This window comes from Schistocerca cancellata, chromosome 3 (assembly GCF_023864275.1).
Source record: "Schistocerca cancellata isolate TAMUIC-IGC-003103 chromosome 3, iqSchCanc2.1, whole genome shotgun sequence".
Taxonomy (NCBI): domain Eukaryota; kingdom Metazoa; phylum Arthropoda; class Insecta; order Orthoptera; family Acrididae; genus Schistocerca; species Schistocerca cancellata.
The window spans coordinates 658,246,167-658,264,922 of NC_064628.1; the positions used below are offsets into that span (position 1 = coordinate 658,246,167).

General features: G+C 44.5%; 1 protein-coding gene across 1 annotated transcript in view; it reads left to right on the forward strand.

Annotated features, from left to right (window-relative positions):
* The first annotated feature begins 3,844 nt into the window (after positions 1-3,844).
* Positions 3,845-18,756, forward strand: part of LOC126176489 (sialin-like) — a 46,127-nt gene continuing 31,215 nt past the window's right edge. The window contains exons 1-3 of the mRNA XM_049923644.1: positions 3,845-4,033; positions 10,433-10,666; positions 17,447-17,668. Coding sequence (XP_049779601.1) covers positions 3,845-4,033; positions 10,433-10,666; positions 17,447-17,668 — 645 coding nt within the window. The remainder of the gene's footprint in view (positions 4,034-10,432; positions 10,667-17,446; positions 17,669-18,756) is intronic.

Below are 18,756 nucleotides of genomic sequence, written 5' to 3' on the forward strand. Positions count from 1 at the left end.
TTTCCTTCTGCTGGATGCCGGGGCACGTGGGTATTAGGGGAAACGAACTGACGGATGTGGCTGCCAAAGATGCATGTTCCCTCCCTCACGTTGTTGAATGTGCCGTCCCCATCCATGCTGTTACCTCCCTCCTGCGTTTTCGCGTTATGCGTCAGTGGGAAGAGGAGTGGCTGGCAGTCGGTGAAAACAAGCTGCGTCTGGTCAAGGCTACCACGCGGCCATGGCGTACGTCCTACCAGTCATGCAGGCGGGATGAGGTTCTCCTCACTCGCCTCCGCATCGGGCACAGTCCCTTAACGCATGGTTTTTTACTCCGGCGGGAGGACCCCCCAATCTGCAGTTCTTGTGGCGTCCAGATTACTGTCCGCCACATTTTACTTGACTGTCTTTTATTCTCCGACCAGAGGGCGGTGGTTTCTTTGCCACCGGATTTGCCCTCTATTTTACAAGATGACTCAACGACTGTAGTTAAGGTCTTACGGTTTTGTGTCCTGTCCAATTTGTTGCCCCGGATTTTAGGGAGAGGGTTTTAATGTGCTGCTGGGTGACTGGCTCACCCAGGTTTTAGGTAAGAGGTCAGCCAGTCACGATTACCTCCTTGTCTCCCTTCGGTTTCTGTTCTCTTTTCCTTGTGTTTCCTTTCCTTTTTAGTGTGTCCCTACTCCTCTTGTTTTGCCTCTGTATGTGAGGATTTGGAACTGCGTCAGGTCTGTGTCTTTTAGCCGTTCTCCTTGTTCGCTGTTTGTCTTAGTCCCTTCACTGCAAGTGTTCTTGTTTTTATGCGTTTGGGCGCTGATGACCCCGCTGTTTAGCGCCCATAAACCTCAAACACACACACACACACACAGGACCGCTGGATTGGTAGGAGGCAGAGTGGGCAGGGTTAGGGCATACCTTGGCTTGCTCGTTCCCCACACCTAAATCCCCTAGACTTTTGGTAATGCGGACTCTTGAAGGAATTGGTCAACGTTACGCCAAACAACGATGTGCGGACAATACACGGTCACGTCTTCACTGCGTGCCAGCGGGTACAACAACAACCGTGTATACTTGAAAGGGTGCGTCATTCCTTACGGCGGAGGGTTGAGGGCTGCTTTGTCATGAATGGACGCTGTGTTGAACACCTCCTGTAAAACGTGTATATCGCAGAAAATACGCATTTCGGGACAAGTGTTAACTTGACGAATTAGTTTTAGAGAATCAAAATATGTGACATAAATGACTGTATCTTTTAACGGTGTAGACTTAGAAGCTTAAAAGTTTTACGCTGCCAAGTGACTATAGACTCTAGTATGTGACATGCATTTGAACTTTACACGCCAACCTCTTCCAGAGAAAAAGGGTCTGAACAGAGGGACAGACGAACAGGCAGATAGACAAACAGACGGGCAGACGGACGACAAAACGATCCTATAAGCGTTCCGTTTTCGTAGACTGAGGCACGGAACCATAAAAAGTAAGTAAATTGTTTATTATTTCAAAAGTAATCGCCATATTTGTTAATACATTTATCACACTGTGATAAGATGGTAAATGCCTTCATGGAAAAATGTTTGCCGTTGCCTTTGGAACCATGATTGTAACCAGTAGTGCACCTCTTCTTCCGAAGATTATCTGACGCTACGAATGCCTTACTTCAGGGCTCCAAAAATACGGAAATCGCGAGGGGAGAGATCGGGACTGCATGGAGTATGTGTAAGGGCTTCCTAGCGAAATTTCTGCAGCGTAATCAAAATAATTTAGGCAAATACGAACACTTTACAGCAATTACTTTTGAAATAACAAACAATTTACTTGCTTCTTTTCCATATATCTCGTTTTCATGTGACTGCCCCTCTATAGTAAAGTGATCTAGTCACCTAGCACTGAAGTAGAGAATGCTTTTCTGCTCTGGGGTAAAGTCACTTTATGCGAGGTAAACGTACGGAATTCAAATGCATCAGCCGGCCGGAGTGGCCGTGCGGTTCTAGGCGCTACAGTCTGGAGCCGAGCGACCACTACGATCGCAGGTTCGAATCCTACCTCGGGCATGGATGTGAGTGATGTCCTTAGGTTAGTTAGGTTTAATTAGTTCCAAGTTCTAGGTGACTGATGACCTCAGAAGTTAAGTCTCATAGTGCTCAGAGCCATTTCAAATGCATCAGCCTGTTGGTGTTGCACGAAGATTGTTCTCTACTTGCTACTAGGTGTTCAACACTTATGTTGGATTCAAATACTGTACTTGCTTTCCATAACTTTACCAGAAGGTATCTTCACACATCTTAAAGCTATTAGACATTGTATTGGCGGCTGCTCCACCTCTTGATGGTGATTATGTAAATCCTCCCACTTTATGGCAACGGTGCAGCAACATTTTTTGAGTCAACTTCCTAAACAAGTTTTGAAGATGCCTCAAAACAGCTGTCAATAAAGCTTCTCTTGGCATTGCAGCGTAGTCTGTTTTTCCTGTTGAGAAGTGTCGATGATGTTTTTGCTTGCAGCAAATCCGCTAGCGATTTACAAGATAGCAATGATATGGGTAGCGTTCTCAGATGACTGCAGATCGACAGTGAGCGACATCAGGCAGTTAATTACCTTATATCTTGCCTGTGCAGCAGTTTTTAATAATTCGTTCTTCCGTCTCCTGTGCTTACTGGAACAAAACTCTTCGATTCTGTGGACTATCTACATCTACGTCTTCATTTATACTCCGCAAGCCACCCAACGGTGTGTGGCGGAGGGCACTTTACGTGCCACTGTCATTACCTCCCTTTCCTGTTCAAGTCGCGTATGGTTCGCGGGAAGAACGACTGCCGGAAAGCCTCCGTGCGCGCTCGAATCTCTCTAATTTTACATTCGTGATCTCCTCGGGAGGTATAACTAGTGGGAAGCAATATATTCGATACCTCATCCAGAAACGCACCCTTTCGAAACCTGGACAGCAAGCTACACCGCGATGCAGAGCGCCTCAATTGCAGAGTCAGCCACTTGAGATTGCTAAACATCTCCGTAACGCTATCACGCTTACCAAATAACCCTGTGACGAAACGCGCCGCTCTTCCTTGGATCTTCTCTATCTCCTCTGTCAACCCGACCTGGTACGGATCCCACACTGATGAGCAACACTCATGTCGAACGAGAGTTTTGTAAGTCACCTCCTTTGTTGATTTTCTAAGGACTCTCCCAATGAATCTCAACCTGGCACCCCTCTTACCAACAAGTAATTTTATATGATCATTCCACTTCAAATCGTTCCGTACGCATACTCCCAGATATTTTACAGAAGTAACTGCTACCAGTGTTTGTTATACTATCATATAATCATACAATAAAGGATCCTTCTTTCTATGTATTCGCAATACATTGCATTTGTCTATGTTGAGGGTCAGTTGCCACTCCCTGCACCAAGTGCCTATCCGCTGCATATCTTCCTGCATTACGCTGCAATTTTCAAATGATGCAACTTCTCTGTATACTACAGCACCATCCGCGAAAAGCCGCATGGAACTTCCGACACTATGCAATACTTTTAGATAACAAACTTTAAGGGATTAGTGGAGAGTTCAGCAAAGATGCAGTTCACAGTCGGAAAGTAGGAAGCAGAAGGTTCCCCTCCAGTGACAACAAACAGGGAGGAGGTTTGACTCTGAACAGGGTCATGTAAAGTGGGTGGTGTCCCAGGGTTATGAGTTAATATCATTTATATTGTTTTAACACGAGTATGTACGCATTTAAATGCCACAAAACTCTTTTGCACAGTAGCTAAATTCATGCAGTTTTGTCAGCTGAGATTCAAAGTTGCTAGAGTTCATTTGGTGACTGCAGCGTGCCTGTGTGCTCAGGCCTGTGGAAGACGCGCTGCACGATGGCGCTGCTGTGCCTGCTGGGGCTGACCTCCAGCCTGACAACGCGCGTCAACCTGTCGGTGGCCATCGTGGACATGGTCAACGAGACGGCCGTGCGGCAGCGGGACTCCAACGGCAGCGCCCTCGTCTTCTCCGACCCTGACGCCTGTCCGGGGGAGCTGGCGGTCAGGGGTCCTGGTGGTCGCAAAGTGAGTGAGTCTCTCCTATAGAGAAAACTGTGTCTGGTATCTTTTCCTCAGAAATGACTTCCGAAATTTTCATAATAATGTTTGCAGAAGGCCTCTGAATGGGGACATGTGTACTTATCAAGTGACCATCTTCTATTAATTTATTCTTCTTTTATTGAAAAGCTCTCGACAGTTTCATTCGAAACTCCATCCGAACTGGTCTCGGAAGGCCCATCGGTACCGACCGACCCCCGTGTCATCCTCAGCCCATAGGCGTCACTGGGTGTGTGTGTGTGGAAGGGCATTTGGTCAACACATCGTCCTCCCTGACATTGTCAGTTTTTCTAACCGGAGCCGCTAGTTCTCAGTCAAGTAGCTCCTCAATTTCCCTCACATGTGTTGCCTGCACCCCGCTTGTCAAAAGGGCTCAGCAGACCCGGGTGGTCGTCCATCCAAGTGGTAGCCAAGCCCGACGGCACTTAACTTCGGTGATCTGACGGTAACCGGTGTTACCACTGTGGCAAGGCCGTTGGCCTCGACGGTTTCATATTTACTCTTAATTAGTCACACCACGTGACATAATACGTGAAGCACACAGAAGACATAGTCTGAAATCAAAGTAACTTCGTACATGATTAAAGTTGCAATTCCTTAGGTAGAATAGCCGCCAGATTGCACTAGTATTGTTTCTGTTTAGTATTGTTATCAGGCACGGTAGGATATTAACAGTGTCAGATGTTGAGTGATCAGTGTAAAGAACATGGAGTGCTAACTCCACTCACATATCTGAATCTTCATACACGGTTCTCAGGTCAGTCACGATTCCTTAGAATGTGGTATACGTGACGCACGGTATACTGGCTAAGCCTTCCCACTAGAGACTGGGCTAGTTAAGATGACCCTTTCTTGGATTATCTTAATGAAACTCTCGTAGATGATGTCCACAAAAAAAGATCTGGCAGCACTCTGGATTCTTCCCAGAGTCCGTAATATGTCCATGGCCTCGTATATTCTACACACTATCAGAACATTAATGTTGAACGTCGATTAATGCATCAATGAAATATAGACACAGGGACGAGTGCGTAAAGGTTCAGCCATTCCTTTCAGTCCGCTTCGTTAAAAGCAGCGGGACGTGCGTAGTATAGTACGGCTCCCTTAGGCTCAGGTAGTTGAGTTTCCTAGCAGTCCATAAGAGTTGTACTTACATAGCAGCCATGTTCCATACCTCCGCTGCCTGGAGCCAACTGACATATCAAGGCACGGCCCTAAGGCTAGGAACTACCTGTTGAAAAGCATCGCTTCTAAAAAAAGGTAACTGTCATAATTTAAAACCATGTGCAAGATATCCAAATTGCTTCACTAAAATTTCAGTTCTTTAATATGTAACAGAAAAAAACATATTTTACTCTCTCTGTTTGGGCAGCTCCGCCTCGGACTTTAACTGTCAGTAGCGCCTGATTTACACCCTCAGAGAATGTCAGACGTATATCATCATTTCACAGTACTCGAGCATCTCACTTCCTTACACAATGATACTTTTTGACAAGTCTCTGAAACTTCGTCGTACCCAAATTGTGATCCGAATTTACCCAGTCAGTACCAAAAGTTTCCAGACTTAAAAAGAAAGTTAAAATGGTGATTTTAATGCTCCCAGTGTTCTACACAGGCTCTACTCTGCCCCCCCCCCCTCCCTCCCAAAATTAAATGCAAAGCACAGAACGTTCATAAAACCACGTGTAACTGCCAGAAATGTCCTCCTTTGCAGTGTTATTCAACTCGCTTGTCACATTAGCTTGAATGTCGGCTATGTCGACAAAGCGTAGAACATGTGAATTTCTGTACTTCGTCGTTTTGTAGTAGGTTAGTATTTATAACACCATCCACCACGATTTATTCCAGAAAAAGTTATACACATTTAACATTTCGATTGAGTCGTGGCAGACGTCAACAGTGTTTGCACACACCTTTCTCCCCTTTATTCTCGACAATTTCTTAAACATTTGATTTAGGTATGTGTTTTCAAAACGATTTGTGACACAATTAAGTTTAGGTTCTATGGTTACACGTCCACTGTTTAAGACTGCCTGTTCACAACTGACTGGTTGAATACACACCTGTTGTTTCGTTTACATTTGTTAGTTCAAGTTACCACCGTAATTACTGTTATACCGGAGCCAAGGTAGCCCCTGAGGGCCGGCAACCCATATTACACCACAGAGGAGGAGGTTGTCTATGCCCAAGGCGTACCAAAATCACCATGGCAAACACCGGCTATTTACATACAAGATAATGGAAACAGACATTCCGAGCACTACTTCCTGCAGGGGAAGCTCGAGCCACGGCCTACAGGAAGTATCGCTACGCCAAAACCTGATTGGCTGGAGACAGCTATTTACGGGCGAGAACTAGCTCCGAAGTTAGTTCACGCCGGATGCCGACCTAGTGTACTGCGATCGTTGAAGATCACGTCTTACTCTCGAAATTGGACTGTTACTAGTGTGTGAGTGTGTTACCACGAAACTTTGTGGAAAATTAGAAGTCAACTTTTTTTGCCCCAATTAGGAGACTTTTACTGGCTTCGTTAATGTTACCTTTCATTTGTATGTCCAGTAATCAACATTGTGCCGGCCGCTGTGGTCTTGCGGTTTAGGCGCTGCAGTCCGAATCCGCGGGAGTACTACGGTCGCAGGTTCGAATCCTGCCTCGGGCATGGGTGTGTGTGATGTCCTTAGGATAGTTAGGTTTAAGTAGTTCTGAGTTCTAGGGGACTTATGACCTAAGATGTTGAGTCCCATAGTGCTCAGAGCCATTTGAACCATTTCATCAACATTGTGAACTTACATCAATAAAAGTTGTGTTTGTGAAACATTGCAATTTGACAGTCACAACAGTTATTGCGCTGACGCCGCTTATACGCCAGTAATAAAGTAAATAATAATATTTTGGACGGACGCTACCTGTCGGCATCTAGGTATGCCTTGCAATATAGTATCTGCTTTCAGAATCTCTGACTTGCCATGACGTAAACCAGTTGGTAGAAGTCCACACACGATATGGTGGCCGGTGCACAGTAACTAATTTTCGTCCGAACTACTGGGCGAGTTCATTCGTTAGCTTCGAAGGGGACGCCGACATTGTTTTTCCCACTTTCAGGTGTTTAGCGATACGCTGCTCTGACAGAATCGAGCCACATATTCTCTGTCTCAAGCTAAACTGGTGTCCAAAAACGGAAATTTTGCAAGGTTTAGTTTATTTTCCCAAGAAACAGTAGAAACAGGTGATAGTGAAGTAGAAACAGTGTAAAGAACACAGAACGTAAACAAACTGCAATATGCATATCTGTAGATAAAAATGAAACGTCCCGTAAGATTAAAACTGTGTGCCGGACCGAGACTCGAACTCGGGACCTTTGCCTTTCGCGGGAAAGTGCTCTACCATCTGAGCTACCCAAGCATGACTCAGGCCCCGTCCTCACAGATTTATTTCTGCCAGTACCTCGTCTCTTACCTTCCAAACTTTACAGAAGCTCTCACTCTGGAAACATCCTCCAGGATGTGGCTAAGCCATGTTTCCGCAATATCCTTTCTTTCAGGAGTGCTAGTTCTGCAAGGTTCGCAGGAGAGGTTCTGTAAAGTTTGGAAGGTAGAAGACGAGGTACTGGCAGAAGTAAATCTGTGAGGACGGGGCCTGAGTCATGCTTGGGTAGCTCAGATGGTAGAGCACTTGCCCGCGAAAGGCAAAGGTCCCGAGTTCGAGTCTCGGTCCGGCACACAGTTTTAATCTACCAGGACGTTTCATTATCAGCGCACACTCCGCTGCAGAGTGAAAATCTCATTCTGTAAACAAAAATGTTGTTCGTTTTTTCCTACTTACCGGATTTGCAAACATATTCTGACAAGTGGTTATTGTGCTCAGTATAGGATGTGACCATCTCTGGCAGCAATACAGGCGCGACAACGACGGGCTATATTGTGAATGATATCATCAATCTCATGTTGAGGCAATAACGCGCATTCCTCTTGCAGAGTTGCTCGGAAGTCTTGGAGAGTGGTTGGTGGAAGCTGACGTGATGCAGCCTGTCTCCCCGTGAGTCCCATACATGCTCTATGAGATTCAAATCTGAAGAGCTATCAGGCCAGGGTGCAATATTTTCCGTTTCCAAGAGAACATCAACGACCTGTGCTCTATGAGGTAGAGCATTACCATCGATGATTAACTAGTCTGGGCCCACAGCAACTCTCAACAACTGCACGTGAGGTCCCAAAATCTTGTCATGCTACTTGACAGCAGTTAAACCTTGCCGATAAAGCCATACAACTTCATCAAGAGCTGTTCGAGTGGTCAGCATGATTCCCGCCCACATCATTAGGGATCCTCCACGGTATCGATCTCTTTCCACAGTGTTTGGGTCCCGAAATCGAGTTCCATGTTCCCTTCAGATGCAAATCCGTCGAGAATCACTGTCCAGACCAAATTGAGACTCATCTGTGAAAAGAACATTGGCCCACTGTTCGTCCGTCCAGGTGGCAAGCTGACGACTCCACTCCGGACGTTCTCATCAGTGAAGACGCGACAGAGGTACTCAAACAGCAGGTCTCCGACAATAAAGGCCACTTTGCTGACGACTTCTGTACACCGTTTGCCTCAAGACAACAGGTCAAGCGGATGTTGCGGGGTTAGATGCCAGTTGCCACGCGGTACTAAGACAGTACCGTCATGTCCTTACAACCAAATAACTGTCCTTTCTTTGTTATGTCACATATGAGAGGCCATGTCCTGCTCTTCGGGATACTATTTCAGTCTCTATAAACTGTGGACACATCCGAGAAACAAGAGGACGATTCACAATAAGCCATCGGGCCACACCAGTTTGTGACTGTCCTGCTTCCATTCTTCCTATGGCCCACCATCGCAGAGAGTCTGATAGGCGTCTTCTCTGTGCCACACTGCACCATCCGTCGCTGTCTACACAGGAATTGTGGATGAGGGACTACCTGGCAAACACTACCCCGTTTCATAGGTGCCCTGACGTCATTGTTGGTGCGGTTGTCCGTTGACCGGAAGTTTGTATGATTACAATGTGAATTAGACACAAAACGGGGAATTAGCGGTTTTTGGATTTTAGCTTTGGACCCAAGTGTATTTTAGAGAAACTAATCGGTAAGAAAAAATCATTTTTGCGTTACTTATAGCCTCATATGTCAGCTTCATGGTTAAGTGCCCATCATTTCGTTGATGGTCATAGGTATTGTGATATTTGCATTTAAGTAAGACACTTCGCGAAATTGGAAAATGTTTGCAATGAAAAACAGGCCTCGCTATGATTTTGCGTTTGGTGCATATTAGATAATACGTTACTGTGCATGAAATGCAGGTAACACATTAAATTTTTCTTCAGACTTGGGTGGGTGATCTGCGATCATGGGCGCCAGAATGAATTATCCACAACATTCTTCATATATCATGAACGGTTTGAGACACCTAAAAGAGATGTTGGCCACTAATAGCACACAAAGAGGAGAGTATTATGTCATACGGTTTTGTGTGGCTTATTCCACTACTAAAGATCTTTTTGATGAAAGAATGTACCCTGGATGTGCTTTTTCATAAGCTGTTAACTTTACTTGTCCTAAGTTCCTCACTTAACATACCACTTTTTCGTAATTGTCTCGCAGTTGCGTCCGCTCAATATGTTAGTGAGGTGGTATTGTGTAAACTCCGCTGTTTCTTGGCGAAATAAACAAATTTTAACGTGATAACAATAGAGAAATGCAAGTTTCATTCAAAATTCGCTTGTCTGAAAGTTACAAATGGTTAACAAGTCAGGCGTAAATCAACCGCATTGAATTTTCAACAGAATTCTGATGTCACTACGCAACTCTGGGTATGGAAAGGCTCCACTTATTATTTACAAGAGCTATGCTTGTAGGCTTCGTCCATAACGGGTATTTTTCTTCTAGGGTTCGATTTTTGCCTTATAGCGCGCTGAGGGTCTACCTGCAACCCCCATCAGTACCACTCTCCACCGCCGACTGTGCACCTGTAGGCCACATTATTCTGTGCATACTCAATTTCCCACAACCGCAGGCCTTCTCCAAGTGTACCTTCTGCTCCTATGAGTCTTGAACAATGTATTCGCTATTACAAGCTGAAATTTACTGCAGAGCTGCTGGCGTCGTTCTCCTCTCACATTACTAATACAAAGCCCTTATTCTCCCATGTCCCTGTCTTGTATTCCTTCCCCCACTATAGTATACCAATCCCTAATGGTTTCTAGAATTTCATCTCCCTTTACATACTGAATGATCCGTTCAGTTCCCTGTTATACTCTCCACACCTCCACGTCACATGCCTGCGAAGTCGACAGGTATAACTGAAAGACAGAGTAAATAAATGCTCTGTTTTTGTTTGTTGCAGAATGGTGACTTCGCGTGGGACAAGCAGAAGCAGGGCGAAATCCTGGCCGCCTATTACTATGGCTATGTAATCGGACACTTCCCTGGCGGCATGCTAGCAGATTACTTTGGAGGGAAGATAGTGTTCACAGTTGGCATCTTTGTTTCGTCTCTGCTCTCTATTCTTACTCCGGCTTCAGCGTGGGCTGGTGATTACGTCCTGTTTGCCAACAGAGTCGCACAGGGGTTGGTCCAGGTATGTCTTGTGCTCCCATGTTTCTTTCCTGTCTGAACACTTATGAATTAAAGTGCAAGTGAAAGCGCCCTAGGACACTGATTCGTTGGCAGACAGTAATAATCATGGACTTTGTTGTATATACTTTCCTTTTACATAAATTACAAGTCACCGAAGTGGCGTCAAATCGAAAGACTTGCACCCGGCGAACGGTCTACCCGACGGGACGCCCTAGTTACACGGCATAAATTACTCATAGAACATTTGTGCCATTGGTGATATGGCGTTAGATGAGAAAGCGATATAACATGTATATATTTATGCTATGTATAAACGAAACAAATGTCTTCAGAGAAGTTAAAGAGAACGAATCAGCAAATACGACATACACCAGAAGTGCAGCTGCATTCCTGTTGAAGACCGTAACTGCATTTTTTTTAAACTTTTTGTTAATTCTGTAAGCTGACATTTGTTTTAATGTTTTTCTAAAATGTAATTTGAAGTCCAGGGATTGGTACATACATGATGTAACTTTCATAATCGGTGTTCCAAAAATAACCTTTCGTCAAGCAACATGGATTTCACTTGCAGCCAAGTATCAATGATATATATTCCATAATTACAATTCCGAATTAGAGGTACAGTTAACATGATCTCTTTGTTCCAGGCTGGAATAGTACCAGCCATGCAAACTCTTATCTGCAGATGTGCGCCAGACCACGAAAGAAGCAAATTTTCTACAATATTTGTAGGTAAGATGTGAAATGTGTAGGTGCTGTAATGTAGCTAACTAGATGGTACAGATCCTTCTTTTCCCTAAAGACGACACTCCTTGTCGATATAATCGATAATTTCACCGAGCTCTTTGTCCTCTTATCATTTTCGCGATACTGCGTAAGCAAGATAACACAACACTATGCTATTTATCTGCTCATTTCTTCTTCCGGTCATTATTTTACAAACAGTGTTTGTGTGTAGTCTCTCCAGTTGTATATTACTTAAGCGTGCCGGAGGTATAACGGAAGTTTGAGGCCATACAGATCTGCATTACGTTTTTGTACTTATAACCTCCGTCTTTGGAAACAGTACTTTTCCATACGCAGTTTTCGTGGCCGGAGCTGCTACTTCGCATTCAAGTAGCTCCTCAATTGCCCTCACGTGAGGACGGTCACCCAGCCCAGTACTAGCCAAGCCCCCCAGCACTTAATTTCAGAGGTCGGGTGGGAAATGGTGTTACCACTGCGGCAAGGCCGTTGGCACTGTTAGTTCCGCTCTTATAAAAACTAAAGATTCCTATGTGTCGATAGCAATAATTGTATTCCATCGTAGTTATGGGGCGGGACTGTAAACTGCTGATGTAAGCGTAGTTTGCGGATAGACATTCCCATGTCGTGTACATACGTGGTGGGCAGAAGCAGACTAAAAACTTGGAAGGGTCTTGCAGGGTAGACCGTACTGAGAAATAAGTGTTAAGAAAAAAAATTCGATACATTGCACCGCTTTCAATTTATTTAGCATTGAAGATAGGAAATCAGATCGTTGCCGCGCTTAAATTTAAGCATTTGCACGCGTTAAAATGCTGCGATAATGCAAAGACATCTGTGGGTCCCTGAATTTTCTCTTGTTCAAATGCTTACTACCAATCAAAATATCCCTTTTTCGGTAGTGATAAATTTAAGCTAGGTGAGCGAAAGATACGTTTGTTCGTTTTGAGGAAACCAAACGAACAAAGTTTCGCGACACAATCTGTGGCAGGCTTCTTGAATTTGCCGCCCGCGACGACCTGATTGACTAAATTCAATGCTAAGTAACTCAAAGACATTGCAACGTATCGATTTTTTTCTTACTAATTATTGTCAGCGCAAACTCCCCTGCAACACATTTGCAAGCTTAACAGACTGTTTCTGATCACCCTCTATACTGAAGACCATACCATACATACCTGTGCATGGCACGTTGGTATAGTACATTTGGAGGAGGTTGACTTTAAATTTATATGACCATTAGTTGCTTAAAGGCGTTGATAAATATCAACGAGGTCAGTTGAAAATGTGTGCCGTGAGCGGGACTCGACCCCGGGATCTCCTGCACTATCCGACTGAGCCATTGAGGACACAGGATAGTGCGACTGCAGGGGCTTATCTCTGGCTTGCTCCCCGTGGAACCCACACTTCCAGATTACTGTCCACACACTAAATTTGTAGTGCCCCTGCCCACTGTACTCTTTACTCGTGGCAGTCAATCTACTGATTCCCGTAAGAGTTTGAGCAATGTGAGTGAATCTGCATTGAAGAAGATCATTGGCCGATAATTCTTATCTATATGAAGATGGTATCTGATCTTTGTATATTAAATTTATGTGGTAAACTGTAACGAAAAGCAAATCTTGAAGCCACCCTGCCCCTACTTTGCCCCTCTTCCCCCTCCTCCCCCCCCTCCTCCCCGCCAACTGAACAAGCGTGCACCATAGTTAATTACGTGACTCCTTACTTAGTAGGGGGGGGGGGGTTGTTGATGTATTCTGTCGCGTGTTGACGCACGTAACACTATGAAAATTACAAAGTTAAAGAATTAACAAATAATGGTAAAGCAAAAAGGAACCCCAGGGATAGACAATATTGAGGAAGCACTGAATTAATGTTAACCTACGTTGTTTATCACAGGTAAAGAAAACCAATCAAGTCGTGTACAAAATGTGGCCATACAATTCTGTTACGGTTAAGAACTTCTACATCAATGACAAAGTAAATATCACAATAACAGCAAGCAGAGCAGTAGGCAACGTTTCGTACGCTGTCGTTCGGGTTCGTACTACAGTAATCATCAGCTACGCATGGTAAGTTCTATCCACACTCAAAAATATGGAGTGCTCGGAAATTCTCTGTTAGTTGCAAATGGAAGAATTTTCCGAACACACTTGATTCCATGGTCGATCAAAAATATTATAAGAGAAAGGTTGGTAAAAAACGAAATATGTGCATGAATGACAACATTAAGTTTTTTTATATGTGCTTCTGAACACCCAAACAATACACTTTCCTATCTCTCAAATCTAGCAATTCTCAGTGTAATAACCAAGTAAGTCCGATGGCGCAGCAATAGTCAGTTTCTAATGCAGCGGCCAGGACTCGTGCCAGCAGATCTTCCTCTGTCTCTACAGGAGTCTCGTATATTAAACTTTGCATAGGACCCCACCATAAGAGTTAAGTCGCGATCGGGCGGCCACCCGGTTGGGCCTCCTCGGCCTGTCTTTCACCATATCTGCTGAGATGATTGCGAGCTACACGTGAGAAGTGAGGTGGTGTACCATCATCCTGAAACCAAATTTCCTGACGGACATTCAGTGGCACAGCTTCCAAGAACGGGTCCAATACGTTTTGTAGGAAGACAAAGTATGCAAGACCAGTTAGTTCTCTTTGAGGAGGTGTGGTACAATCACATGACCATTCGGAGTACCTGCTCACACGTTAATATCAGACCGGTGCTTAAATCCCTGAACATTCGTGGCTCGAAGGTTTTCATTTGCCCAGACTTAGTTATTTTATCAGTGACCAGAACTCGACGTGGAAACAAGGGTGTGTCAAATGGTTCAAATGGCTCTAAGCACTATGGGACTTAACATCTGAGGTTATCAGTCCCCTAGACTTTACTTAAACCTAACTAACCTAAGGACATCACACACATCCATGCCCGAGGCAAGATACGAACCTGCGACCGTAGCAGCAGCGCGGTTCCGGACTGAAGCGCCTAGAACCGCTCGGCCACAGCGGCCGGCCCAAGGCTGTGTCGATGCAGCGGTGCAGGAACCACAGGTAGTAAGTTACATGTGATGGAAAGAAGCTTGGACTCATAGCGTGTGCCCTTTGTAAGTGGTACAGATGTAATTGTTGCTCACGCAGAACGTCCCAGACGATAATCTGACTAACACTCATTGCAAGCCAAATTGTTCGAGTACGCTTTGACAGATTCTCTTCAACGTGATGCAGTACATCTTCTTCAAATTCTGGCTTATGGCGTTGCCATGGAGCACCACAGTCCTGCCTCGTTACGGTAGAGATACCTGTCTCTCGGAGCCGCTGCGTAACTTGGCCAAAAAGGTTGTGCGATGGCGTGCTACGTTCCGGGAAACGTTCGTGATACAATAGACTAGCAACTCTTCCGTTACCTCGAGTTTCGCCACACACATGGATTATGTTTATGCGTTCCGAAAACGGGTACCGAACAATATTTACTGTATCGGAAACGCACAGCCACTGAACAGGTCTTGCAGCAATTCAGACGTTAAGCGACATCAGGTGACCGTCTGACATAATACACGTTATCCTGTCTACCCTACTGCATGCCAGGACAAGCAGCATGGATACTTTTCTCTTTCCATCAGCAGATGACATGTGAATTGAAGCCGTCGTATAACGGAAAGGGTACGTCTACAAGTCCTTGAAGTTTGTAACGGGAATTTCCGAACACCTTGTATATCATCAGGGTCTTAAATTAACAACAGTTCTACGTCTGGTCGCGGAGACTTTAAAATTCCAGTGCGATAGCTGAAATTTACACAAAGTCCGAAACGCGTGAACACTAGGCACTCTATACACGTGGGGAACTCTCGGCGCCCAAAATCTCACAAATCTTACAGCAAATCACGAGCGACAGGGCTCAGCGAAACTCTGCCAGTGAATAGGCCCCAAGACTCACTGTGCCTGGTTACTCAGAGACTCCGTCACCTGACCTATTGCTGTATACAAGACACAAACTTTCTTACGCCACATATATAAAACAAACATTTTCACAATTTCTTACGTATCTACATCACATTTATTATTCACATAGCTGTAAGTTTTCGGCGTAAAAAATATAAATTACACTTGTAGTGAGAGGATGGCTCAGCTCGAGTCAAATGGGTGACTGACCTGTGCGTGTCGTGGTAGCATCATACTTGTCAATCCAAATATTAGGTTGGTGCCTAAGTTCGTAGCGATTGTGTTTTGCATATTGGTATTCAGTTTTCTATGCATTTATTTATCGATTGTCATTTTCTATTTGTAGTTCACTGTTGCTCTTTGACTTTACATATTGGCATTTTGTCATTTGGAGATAGTGAGTGGAGTTGTGGACTCTAGAAAATGGAGTGCCAAGTGGAGAAATCGGAACAGTTCTTGGAATATTGTTCTGCTCGAGTTCGATAGAGGGGAGACAACAGCGAATGCAGCCAGAAACATCTGCATAGTATATGGGGATAATGTCATTGGACAGAGCACAGTAAGGAAATGTTTTTCTCGTTTTGAGGAGGATCGTTTTGACATTAGTGACTCTCCACGTTCAGAAAGATTTTCGGGGTATGATGAAGATCGTTTAAACGCATTAATCCGCTATGATCCACATCTCTGTTCTTGAGAACTGACAAATGTGATGAACTGTGATCATTCCACCAACGTGCGACATTTGCATGCAATGGGGGAGGTTAAGAAATCGGGTGTATGGGTATCGCACGCTCTAAGCCTAAGTCACAAAATTAGCGGATGGCCATAAGTGTATCTCTGCTAGCTCGTCATCAATTGGCTCGTGAACAACACTGACCATTCCCATCCTGTATCGTTACCGCTGACGAGAAATGTTCTCTTAGCGATAATATCAGAGAAAGAAAGAATGGTTGAACACAAACAGAGCAGCAATTCCCTGTACAAAGAATTGCGCGCGTCCAAAAACAGACAGTGTTATGTAACTCGTGGAACAGCGGTAGGTGTAACCATCACTACATTTATTGACATTTATTGTCAACGACTCTTGCAGGGCAGTCCAAGAACGACGCCCATAAGACTTCGTGAAGTTATGCTATTCCACGATAACTCCCGCCAGCATTCTGCTAGACCGACAAAAAACACTATACAGGAGTTGGATTGGGAAGTCATGCCACACCCACTTTTTTCAGCTGAACAGATTTTCACTTTTCCGCTCTCTATCGAACATCATTAAAGGAATTTCCTGTCTGGATGAAAATGTACTCATGACATGTCCTACGAGTTCTTAGCCTCAAAACCAAGTGATTTCTGCAGTCACGGAATCGGAAAGTTACCCCAGCATTGACAGACTATTGTAAGTAGTGAACGATAAATTTACAAAAAAACCCTATGAACTTATGTACCAACCAATTTTGTTCTTGGTTTTCTTTATTGGTTGTTTAATGTACAGTTTGAATCACGTCGTGGATCCTGCCTCACTTTCTTCTCACCTACTCCTTCCCTTTCATGCCCGCTGACTTTTATAACTGCAATCTTGTTTCTGTACAAGTTGTGAATAACCATTCGCTCACTATTTTTTATCGCTGCTACCTTCAGAATTTCAAAGAATGTATTCCAGTTAACATAGTCAAAAGACGAACTTCCAGCATGCTGGAGTAATTACAGGACAGCAACTTGTGTTAATCACTACAATGGAAAAACAGCCAAAGTTTCAAATTTCATTTTCATTTACTAGATGACTAGTTTTGGGTCGGGAGCTCTTTTCAAATCATCCAGATAGCCAAATGGTATTTCCCAAAATATGGGAATCATGTCGAGATAAGAAACATATACGTATAACAAAGTGCAATGTTTTGTTAGAGGCGTTTCACCGTATACGCGATGGAAAAAGTATATTTAGAATATGACATCTGGGCCACTAGAGTCAACCACATACATTGGAGTCCAAACAAAAGAAGTGATAAGTGTACGTAATCCCTGTGAACGATACCAGCGCCATATGACCGCTGGAGTGCTTTCTCCCCAAGATTTAATTTAAGAGCGTTACCTGTTTGTCCTGCAGGGATGTACGGCGATGTACGGTATGGTGATATCGATGGCAGCAACGGGCGCTCTATGCTCGACGTCCGTAGGCTGGCCGCTGACCTCCTACGTGTTTGGCGGCGTCGCGCTACTATGGTGCCTGCCATGGTGGCTGCTGGCTGCCGACTCGCCGGCGCAACACAAGAACATCGACCCGGCTGAGCGTCGATACATCGAGGCCACTATACAATCGAGTGCCAAGGTGCAGTGTCTTCTTTTTTGCGTCGTCAGTCTACCGACTGGTGCCACGCGTCCCATCATCGCTTCCTCTCCCATGTCAACCTCTTCCTCTCAGAGTAGCACTTACAGCCAACATACTCAGTTACTTATTGGATATGTTCCAAACTCTTTCGTCCTCTACAAGTTTTTCCTTCTACAGCTGCCTCTAGTAGAATGAAAGTTATTGCCTGCTGTCTTAACCTATGTCCAATTATCCTGTATGTGAGTGGCTCGAAGACTTCTTAAGTAATAGAACCCAGTACGTTGTCCTCTTTGGTGAGTGATCATCGGAGGAGAAGGTATCATCTGGAGTGCCCAAGGGAAGTGTGGTAGGTCCGCTGTTGTTTTCTATCTACATAAATGATCTTTTGGATAGGGTGGATAGTAATGTGCGGCTGTTTGCTGATGGTGTACGGGAAGGTGTCGTCGTTGAGTGACTGTAGGAGGATACAAGATGACTTGGACAGGATTTGTGATTGGTGTAAAGAATGGCAGCTAACTCTAAATATAGATAAATGTAAATTAATGCAGACGAATAGGAAAAAGAATTCTGTAATGTTTGACTACTCCATTGGTAGTGTAGCACTTGACACAGTCACGTCGATTAAATACTTGGGCGTAACATTGCAGAGCGATATGAAGTGAGACAAGCATATAATAGCAGTTGTGGGGAAGGCGGATAGTCTTCCTCGGTTCATTGGCAGAATTTTGGGAAGATGTGGTTCATCTATAAAGGAGACCGCTTATAAAACACTAATACGACCTACTCTTGAGTACTGCTCGAGCGTTTGGGATCCCTATCACGTCGGATTGAGGGAGGACATAGAAGCAATTCAGAGGCGGGCAGCTAAATTTGTTACTGGTAGGTTTGATCATCACGCGAGTGTTACAGAAATGCTTCAGGAACTCGGGTGGAAGTCTAGAGGAAAGGAGGCGTTCTTTTCGTGAATCGCTACTGAGGAAATTTAGAGAACCAGCATTTGAGACTGACTGCAGTACAATTTTACTGTCGCCAACTTACATTTCGCGGAAAGACCACAAAGATAAGACAAGAGAGATTAGGGCTCGTAC